Source organism: Aptenodytes forsteri, unplaced genomic scaffold, assembly GCF_000699145.1.
Source record: "Aptenodytes forsteri isolate BGI_AS27 unplaced genomic scaffold, ASM69914v1 Scaffold51, whole genome shotgun sequence".
Classification (NCBI taxonomy): Eukaryota; Metazoa; Chordata; class Aves; order Sphenisciformes; family Spheniscidae; genus Aptenodytes; species Aptenodytes forsteri.
In genome coordinates this window covers 5,694,358-5,705,083 of record NW_008795495.1, presented here as the reverse complement: position 1 = coordinate 5,705,083, position 10,726 = coordinate 5,694,358, and the positions used below count along the sequence as shown (strand labels likewise).

At 39.7% G+C, this 10,726-nt stretch overlaps 1 protein-coding gene across 1 annotated transcript in view; it reads left to right on the top strand.

Annotated features, from left to right (window-relative positions):
- RNF219 (ring finger protein 219) overlaps positions 1 to 10,443 on the top strand; it is a 45,224-nt gene extending 34,781 nt beyond the window's left edge. The window contains exon 11 of the mRNA XM_009281748.2: positions 8,309 to 10,443. Coding sequence (XP_009280023.1) covers positions 8,309 to 9,812 — 1,504 coding nt within the window. The 3' untranslated portion in view covers positions 9,813 to 10,443. The remainder of the gene's footprint in view (positions 1 to 8,308) is intronic.
- Positions 10,444 to 10,726: the final 283 nt, after the last annotated feature.

Here is a 10,726-nt window from a genome sequence, read left to right as displayed (position 1 = left end):
GGGGGGGGGTGAAGAATTAACCTTTGTTGCAAGCTGATTATTTTCCCATCTTTTGCTACTGTGGCCTAAAACAATAGCCAGTCACTTTCTTCTTTAGAAGCACAGATATACACAAATGTTACTAGAAATTGGACAGTGTCAAGGTCTGTTTTGCAACCCAGATGCCAAACTAGGTTGGCCTGTCCGTTTCTCCACTAAACTATTTTTTCAGTCTCCAGAACAAATAGTCACATCCTGTTGGGAATGGTCTTTGGCCCGTGCTAACTCTAGAACTGTGCATGGGAATTGAGCACAAGTTGAATCAGACTTAAGCTGGACCAGGAACAGTTCAAACACTTCAGGAGCGTAGACAGTTGCATGTCTGTACCCTGCTCCTGCTATCTTCAGCTTTGGTTTTACTTTGAGCCCAGTGGTGTACTACAAGAATTTAAGTATATGCGAGGAAAAATTTGTCCTGGAAGAAACCCTTCAGCACCTTAAATTTAGCAATTTTGATTCACCCTACCTATACCCATTCAGTCCTAGTCATGTCTTCTAGACTGAATTCGTCCAGTTCTTCTAGATAAGTGTGACTTAAGAAGTAAACTTCTGATTTACTTGGTTTTGCTGTACTCTTAGGGCTCTCCAGTGTCTATGGTTTTCTGAAGCAATAATGCTTAGAACTGGGTACTAGATTCCAGATGAAGCCTCAGTAGCACCAAGTAGAGCAGAAAAACTGTCTTGTGTCTTGCTACAACATCTTATATTGATATCTTGTAATACTCTTTTCATTGCTTCCTTTTACCTGGCACTTCTAGCACGAACGGCCAGTACCAGTTCTGCTAAATAGCTACTTAGAAAGTTACCTTCCTACCTCATTTTGCATTTGTGCTGCTAATGTCCCCTTCCAAAGTGTGGGACTTTACCCATTTATTGGCTTTCTTCAGGTTGATGTTTTGATGCAGACGTCAAACTTAAAACAATTCTTTTGAATTCCAGTCGTGTCCTTCAGGTGGTAGGAAGTCTTTCCCGTCTTCGTGTTGTTAGCAGATTTTATAAATTAACTTTCACCCTTGTAGTCATTAGTCTGGTCAATATCTAGACCAGACCTAACATCAAGACATTTTTTAAATGTTCTTCCAGTTCTGATGGCAATATCTAATATCTATTTTAGATATAACATAGATAATATCTAAAAGGACTTTCAGCTAGGCTTCACACATTGAACAGGGGTTGCAATAGCTGTTTTCTTACCTTGCTTATGAAATCAGAATTGAAGGCATAAGCATCAGAGCCCGACAATGTCACTATAATTAAACTTTTCGGTGCAGGTACACTGATTTGCCAGTACAGTTGTTTCAGTATACTTCATTCAGAATTGTTCAGAAGGTAATTTTTGGACAAAGTTTCTGAATGGCTCTCTAGTGCAATTTAAAATAGCTACCGGATTGGATCTTTGTAATTCAGTGTCACCACCGTTGTTTCATTTGTCATATATTTCTTAGCTTCAGAACGTCAGGTATGGATTCATGCTTAAACAACTGGCTAGGTAACTAACTAAAACTTGTTATCAAATTATTTTTGAAAGGATTTGTCAGTATTCAGTCCCCTTATCCCAAATGTAGTTCATTTTGTGCATAATGACAGTGGAGCTAAATATCACAACCTAAATTACTTTAGTAGGCTTTGCTTTATAGCAAAGGAAACAGTGATGGCAGGTGAATGATCCCTTTGTAACATAGACTCTACCTCTGACATCACAGGAAAAATATAATTAGCCTTCTTCAGTGGTCAATAAAAAACTTTCCTTTTATCATAGTTTTGAATTGTTTTTTCTCTATTCGTATCCATTAAAACCTGCTGAAAAATGTCGTGTACGTCAATAAAATTGACATTGCAGCCATGTCAGGGATTTTTACACAATTTTTTAATTGATGATGTTGATTGATTAGATTTTTTTTTTAAATGAAATACTTTTTGAGAATAGACCTTCACCAGAATACCATACCATCATATAGTTGGGACATAGGTCTGAAAAGCAAATAGAGGTAAGTTTCTTGCTCTGATTCTTACCAAAGACCTGTGTTAGTCTCCCATTTCTCAGGCAAATCAGACTGAGCGTTTGCTGGTTGTTGCTTGCTCTTCATTTGCTCTTTTTCCCGAGTAATTTTCAGTGACTTCCATTTTCCTGATACAGAACAGGAAAACTTCTAAAACTTAAGTTTTGCAGGATGATAAAGCCCTATTACTTCCATCTCTACTTAAAAAAGAAAACTGTTAGGTCTATTGGCAAGGCACAATGGATCTAAAAGCATTTTTGGCAAAGGGATGTTTGCTTTTTACCTGAAGGAAAATAACTAGCAAGTCCATCTACTCCAGGGTAGAGTGTATTTTATGAATGGTTAGATTCAAATTAGCTTGAACCAGACTTCTAGGCTTCCTAGGAGTCTTTTCCCTAAATATTTAATTTCTTCTGCCAGTTACAATCTCAGTCTGAAAAACTATCTGTAACATGCAGAAAATTGTTGCATTATCTCTTTTCTCTGGTTTTGTGAGTTGTTTTATTGTTGTTGTTTTGGGGGTTTTTTTTCCCCTTTCTGCAGTTTTATTGTTAATCTTGTCTAGATTTGTGACTTCAGGTACCTGCACACTGAATTCTAAGGCTGTTGACTTTCTAGGTCATTCTGTACAACATTCAATTTTTATCTAACTCAAATATTCCCACTCACACCAGACTATTTAATTCAGCCTGCATTTCACTGAGCCTACAAATAGGCTTCTGGTAACCTGTGTCCATGGTGCAGAGGGTAAGAACGCTGCTATCTTCCTTGATAGAAAACTGGGCTTCTTTCTCACCTCCCCGCAAACTTGCTTGCACAGAGGAGTGGCCATCTTCAAAGACCAGCTGCAGTGTGGCCTTAAAAGTAAATAGGAGAAAATGCCTTCAAAACAACTTTGAGTTCTTGAGTCATAGCTTTAAACCCTGAGGAAGCACCCATTCCAGGTGTGAAGATCTAAACCTTAAGCAGATGGGTAAGGACATTCAGATGTCACTGCTTGGTTTTGTGGGTTTTCTGGTGGTTTTTTTGTAGTAATTCTGAAGTAATGCTTTCTGGCTCATGCTATTCACCGACCTCAGGTATAATCTGGCTTTCCTACGTGGAAGACCAATGCTGCTTCACTGAAAGATGTTAAAAAAAATGCTTGGAAAGGCTTTGCACGTTTATCTGAATTCACCCAATTCCCTAAGCGAAAGGAGAAGCTCTTTTCAAAGAAGGTACCTTGGCTGTTCTTCTGTTCAAATCCTGCTGCTCTGTAGTCATCCAACAAACAGTAAAGCTTAGCCTTACTCATGTGATGTGAAGGAGTTTGATTTCCCTGATGCTCAGGAGAGATTTCATGAGGAAGGCCATGTGTCTTCAGATTGGTTTGTACTCTGTGAACTGTGCGATGGAGAGGATTTACTGCTCGGTATTGGCTTATATTGAAAGTAACTTGTTCTTTTACAAGCTTAGAAAATTAGCTATAGCAAGTGTTTCTACTGCTTCGTTCAAGAAGGAGCCATTGTACACTTTCTTCTGTCAGCCAGCCTGGTCTGCAGAGTGGAAAGCAGTAGTAGGTTATACCCAGTACTTTTTCTTCAGTGGAACCAAATTCCATTACTGAATCTTTTTTTTTTTTTTTTTTTTCTTTCCCCTGGCTTCAGATCTTAAATAGAGCAACATGCTTGAGGTATATCTCTCGACTTTTGTTTTTTTCTTGCTTGCTAGGAAAAGGCCCCCATCTGACAGTAACTGTTTGTTTTTTCTTCTTAAACATGCCTATGCAAATATGACAGACTTTTAAGGCAATTGTGTATAACCTGGGATATTGTCAAGATGTTGCTGCAGATCACCTTTCATAGTTGATGTAGAGGATGATTGCAGAACTCTGTCTCATCCAGCTGCATCTGGTGTATGATATCACAGAAGGGCTGTAGGAACTAGTAGGGCTTTCAGCTGTTTTGTTCTTGGATTCCCTACCTCTTTCTGCCCATCTAACTGCAGAACCCAAGCAAAAATGTTTATCTAAATCATGAGACGGGGTTTGGTTGTGCACTCTGGCATTGCCCTGATCTCAAACTGTGACAAGCCCTGACTGCATATTGTCGTTTCCCACTTCTCACCCTTTGTGTTTCCTTTGGAGGATGGATCATGTTCACATATCTGAGCCGCAGGGCGATCTGCAGTCTGGGCCATCAGGTGATTAGAACTGGAGAGTCATCTTTCATGGCATTCTTGCAGCCCCAGTCTTCTGTAAATGGTTATACAGGAAAACTATTTGCTGCAGCTGCTTGCTATCCACAAAGAGAAATGTTTGTATGAGTCTGTGTGGTTTTAAACTGGGTTGATATGAGTTAAGGGCTCAACTAGACAGACCTGCTGCAGCCAGTGGTCACTGATGTGTGAAAATAAAACCCTAAAGCTGAATTTGCAGAACTGATAGATAAGAAGAGAAGAAACAACTGAAGAAATTTGTTCTCTTGTGGGTGAGAGACTATTAAACTTCCCAAACAGTTTCTAAATGGACATCTTCAGGAGTACTCGAACATAACTGAGGGAGCAGTTGTGGAATAAAATAATGTGAAAGAGGGTTACTCAAACATTATAGCTATAATGTTAGTTCTTCTTGCTCACTGTAGATGAGAGCTGACTGCAGCTTTTTGATTGGTGTCAAGTTAGAATAGTGCTGGGACAAGAAGAAAGACTCTGAGGAAAGGTCCTGAAATATGGAGTTCAAGTGCTCATCTAGACATCCAGTGTCACCTCAGACACTACAACATATCCAGTACATCTGCCCGGGGCTGGCAGCTGTGATACAGGACCTATAGGAGAGCTGTATCCTTCCGGAGTGATAGCTGGAGGCCAGCAGTCATGTAAAAGACCTTAGGCCATCTAAAATGGCCCTAGGTGTCTGTGTTGAAGGATCCAAATCCCACCTGAAATGTCTTTCTTTTCACTTTATGAATGACCACTAGTTTCTCTGGGCTTTCAGCTTTCTGTAGAGAGGATGTACTTGAAACAAATGCGGTGAGATACAAACTCATTGTTTAAGTGATACAACTAAAGAACAAGACCCTAACACTGAAAAGACTTTGTCCATGCGTGAGGATATGAAAAGTGCTCTTTACCACATGTATACTGAATACCTTAACTTCTACTGAAGAATGTATCAAATTGTTACCAAGTGTGAAATGGTTCAGATACTTCAGGAAAAATAATTTATCTAGAGTGTCAGGCCAAACTTTAATTTATTTTCATGTAACTGTACTGCATTCTATTATTATCATCAGACCATAACTTTTTGGCTATGGCACAGCTCACTGTACATCTGAAGGGAAAAGAAGAGGAGATCTCTTAGGAGAGTGGCTTGGTTTGGGGAGATGGGTAGGGTTGTGGTTTCTTTAACCAAAATATGTGTGTCTTTTAAACTGTCTGCTGACCTGCCAGATCAGTCACTACGTCATGCTCTGGTCTGGAGTAACTGGTTTAAATATGTGCGCTGTAATATGGCTGTCTTTAAAAATCCATGTCTGTGAAAATTTGGGAAATAAATGCATGCAAGTCTCAAAGCAGGAGCAGAAAGCAACTACTGTTCTGGTGCTTAATGCAGAGGTAACTGTTTCTAGGCAGCACGTCAGATGCTCCATTTCTGAAAACCAAAATTCCCAAGCACGTCCCTCTACAACAATTAACATATTAGTGATGCTGTTTGGCTTTGAACAACATACTGAGTTGGTTTTTTTTTAACCTGAGGACACTTGTTATAAAAGTTGCACTTGAGAATACAGTGCTTCTTCCTCATAAGCACATCTCAGGCTGTCACTAATGTTATTTGCATTAAATAAACATATTACACCATTCTTCCATTAAAAAGGAATTGCCAGGTATGCATATAAATGTAAACATGTTTAATTTTTATATCAAAGTGTCCGTTACAGCAGACCCCAGAAAATTTTGCTTATTTTACATAAGCTTTTTTCCCCATCTCTCATTTGGCTACTAAGCTAAATTGTATTTTTGCATCATTTTTATATCCTTTATTAAACAGTGTAAGGTTTGCTTCTGTAAGGCTGTGTGAACAGGTCTGTTAGAGAAAGGCAAAATAAATGCTTTTGAATCGCCCTAGGAAGCAGGAAGGGTCCTACTTGGGCCCTGCTGTACTCCAGTGGCTCCTTTGCTGTTTTAAACCGAGATCTGAGTTCCTTTTACTGAAGGAGGGAATAAGCCAAAATGTGTTGTATATGAGGATGCTTATTTCATTGTAACACCCTTCATCTGAAAATATAATTGAAACATTGCTGAGCTGTCTGTGGTTCTGCTTTTATCTAGTTTCATAGAGGAGAGGGAGGAAGTCTTGTGCACCTTTCTCCCATTTCGCTCTTGTATGCAACCAGAAATGGAGAAACTGCTATAATCAATTGAGAAAACTTGTTACCCGTAGAGTAAGCAAATAAAAAATGGTCTGTCTTCATTTTTATGAAGACAAAGGTAATTGGGTAGAGGTAATGCAGAGGTGGGAGGGTCCTTCCCTCGACAGAGTTCCAATTCAGCCAGCTTCCTTTAGTGGGAAAAAAATCTTCCTAAGTGAACACTCCTATTCTAAATATAAAACTACTACCTTGCCATTGCGTGTCTACAGAGCAGTGAGTGGCAAATACCAAAACTGTGTGGAGCTTAGGCTGATCTGATTTAAAAAGCGGTCTAGTAGCAGTTCTGTGAAAGAACTGACTTAGACTGTTGTGTGAATCTTCCCCACCACTGAACCATCTACAACAAAATCTTTGAAGTCCTTTAAATATGCAGATGCAGTTGAACAGTGAAATATGTCAGTAGATCTGGTCTCTCATGCCCAACTTGTTTGGGGCTTGTGATACCCCTTATTCCTTTCCCCGACTGCCCACTTAACTGTATTGCAGTTGTCAGCATAGAGCAGTTTCCTGCTGCTTTGGGCTCAGGAATTGAAGAAACAAAATACAGTTCGGTTCTTTGCTGGAAATACGTGCACGGATTCATGGATATTTTGCCAGCATCATCGCAGGCCACAGATAGACCACCTTCAGACCTCACTCGTCTAAGGGTTGCAGTGGGAGCATTTTGCGAAGGGGTGAGGGGATGGAATGGGGAAAATGGAATGGGAATTCCCTGTGACTCTGAAAGGTGCTGAAGGAGGGACAGACAGACAGACAAAGAAACAGGGTGGAAATTCCAGGCAGTGTTTGTGCTGGAAGAGTGAACGTAAACTTGTGCTGTAACATGGAGCTGCAAGATGGAAAGTGGAGATTAGTGTAAGCCCATATACAGAATTGTCATTTCTTTGTGATATAAAACCTTATGTGTCAGAGTCGTAGGGTGGCTGCAGGTCCTTCCCTGCTTCCTAATGATACCAGAATTTTAATTGTTGTTTCTTTCTGTAAATTGAAAGCCTTGGATGGAGCAGGGAATTCCCTGGTGCCCACCTGTCAGTGATAGGTTAGAATTAGTCAGGGCATAGAGTTGAAACCTTCACCTGCCCTCTGGGGAAGGTCAGTCTTGAAAGCTGGTGGAGGATGGGCGGAAGGCAAGTCCGTATCTTGGCAGTTGAAAATGTGCTCAAGCTGGAACCCCCACGAACACACAACTTTCACAAACCACAAGTGGCAGGTTTTTTGTATTGGAGTCAAGGAAGAAATTAGATTGTTCCGGTTGTAAAGCTCAAAAAAACAAGTAGCTTTAAAGTAAGTGGAAGTACCATCCACGCGATGGCCGAGGAAAAGCTGTATATCTAACAGGAACATAATTGAAATGGCCTATATAAGTATTTAAACCACCTCAAAGGAATATTGCAATTTCTGAATTTCATATTGGCATTTTATATTTGACAAGGTGACATTGTGTAAAAAATGTATTGTAAAACACTGCTGTACTGTAGGAAAATGATTGAATGTAAATATTTCAAGATGTGGACCACTGTTCAAATGTTATCATAAATCTTTGCCATTGTTTTAGGGGATAATTCTTCATGCATATTTGAGTTGAATTGATAGAACCAGCCCCTGAAAGGGTAATCTGCTTGTTATTACCTTACTACCACTAATAGTTTAATTTTGGCTTTTCAGGTATTCACCTCCACCTGGACTTTACATATGATGATTTATTCTTTTTCGTAACTAGCAGAGAAAAGTTCTGACTTGTGTTTTCAAATTAACGCAATGTTTAATAGCTTTGTTCTTTTGTGAAACGAGCTCGCAAAGCACTACGAGAATGTCTTTTTCCAGCTTAATATTTTCTTTCTTTTTTACTTCTTGCAGGTTTGGTAGGTTTACAGTAGCTGCACTTCAGTCCAAAGTAGAACAAAGTGAACGTGAAATGAACCGTCTAAAAAAGGCACTGGAAAGAAGTGATAAATACATAGAAGAAATGGAGTGTCAGCTTTTACAGCTGAAAAATGCAGGCGAAGGAACCCAGACAGCGAGTGCTGTTAGCGAGAGAGTGGTTTCCACAGATGCTAAAGGAGCTGAGAGCGGTGAAGATACAACATGTTTGAAAACCCCAGTTGAGGAGAAAAAAGCTTTGACTACCAGTCAAAGTCCTGACAGCCTCGAACAGCTGACAAGTGGTGGAACTTGTTTAAGCTCTTCTAGTCAAGATGGTTCAAATGGCTCAAATACCCAGTGTGCCCCAAAGAAAGAACTATTTCCAGGTTGTCAGGGGGTTCTCCTGGATGAAAATACTACAAATATGGATGCCTGCTTAGAAGAGCAGTGGAATAAAATGGAGGAATGTACCCCATATAAGGATGAAGAACTTTATGATCTTCCACCACCGTGCACTCCTTTTCTGTCTCTCAGTCGCCTTCAGTTGAACACTCCTGATGGAAAAGAAAATGCAAGGAAACCATCAACATTCCTGAGAAAACTGAAATTTGAAGAGTTTTGCGACACTTCAGATGATTGCAGCAAAGATTCTCCAGAGCACAGCACAAGCAGCTGTAATAGGGAAAAGAAGCTAAACTGTTTTGCTACAGGAAAATCAGGTTTTTGGGGGACCTGCCCAACAAATTTTGCTGAGAACTTAGATTTTGATGAATCGGAGCGAAATTCGGTAGCTGGTCAGTCAGATGAGACATCAGCAAAGTCCAGTGATAAAACAAGTTCTTGCTTACCTAAGAGGTTACATACTCTCTGCTCTTCCGAAATGAATCGCACAAGAACCTCCAGTGAGGCATCTATGGATGCTGCCTACCTCGATAAAATTTCCGAGTTGGACTCAATGATGTCCGAATCAGACAACAGCAAGAGTCCATGCTACAATTTCAAGTCCTCCGATCTTGATAATTCTTCAAAGTCAACAGAGTGTTCTAAGCTTCTGAATGAAACGGAGAAGAAACTGGAAGAGATGAATGAGGAACAGAGTATGAAGTGTCCAGAGACAAGCGATCCAGCAGTTGACAGAACTGGCTGGAAACCTGCTATGTTTTCCATCCTCTCCCCATCTGAGCTAGATATGAATGACCACTTTCCGCTGTTTACAGGCCAAAACATAGTGGCTAGTGATACCAAACCTCCAAACTGTTTATTTCAAAGAGACTTTTCCCAGAGTTTACTATTCAGTAACTCACAAAGGTTGTTTGAGGAACAAAAGTTCGGTTCCTGCTTTTTAAAGATGTCATCTGACCTGCACAATCAGCTTAATCCTCCTTGGGTGTCTTCCTTTATAGCTGAAAGGAAAAATAAAAATGTCAGTCAGTCGACCAAGAGGAAAATTCAAAGCAGCCTTTCCAGTGCTAGTCCGTCGAAAACCACCAAAAACTGACTTGGCTTGGAAATCGAACGTGACTCAAAGTCGTCAACCTGCAAATGTTTAATATTTACAGGTGAACTTAATTTTTAATGACTTCCATGCAATCTGATCCTGTCTTTTTCGACTATGTGAAAACTGAACATTCCCTTGCCCGTTATAAGCTCTTTCCTAGGGAAGAACCATTCCAGATTCTTTTCTTTGGCTGGGCATTTTGTTTACTTGGGGGTTTGGGTGTTTTTTTACGTTTTCAGGTTACATGATCTTCCAGCTGTGAGCACAGCTAATGGCTCCCTTGAACAGGACGGTTTTAAGCGGTCTTGCCAAATCGGTCGTTTTATGTAAGAATTTGTTTTAAAGGTTACGTTTCCCATTCCTAACGATTACGTTTTGTGCATGTAAGGCAGCTACTGGCTATATATCCTATGGATTCATGAAATTGCTATAAAACAATGTCAGTTTTGCCATAAAACTTGCCTCCCAGATGAAATGCTGCTGCTTGGACTGTTTCGTAGCACTGTACTGTACTGAAACTCTTGTTTTAAGTGGGTGTAAGGTAGCAGCCTCTTTCTTTTCAGGATTACAGCACTTCAGTTAGAAAACATCTCTTCAACACTGCAAACATGGCTTGTTTGGTTGTTTTTGGAAGTTAAGCACAATTTTTAATTTCATTCTTTTGGTTTTTTTTTTTTTTTAAGTTAAGCACAATTTTTAATTTTGTTCCCAAAAAGCATTGTTATTCTAGATGTGTTCAGGATGCCTGTATAGACCATAAAAATGGGTTTGTATGCTAATGACTTGTTTACCTAATGTGCACTGAACATTTTACATTAATACTGTACCATTTTACATTAATACTGCATGCTTTTCTATGTGAATTGAATAAAACATGTTATAAGCACTGTAATCCTTGGTGTCGCCTCAAATAT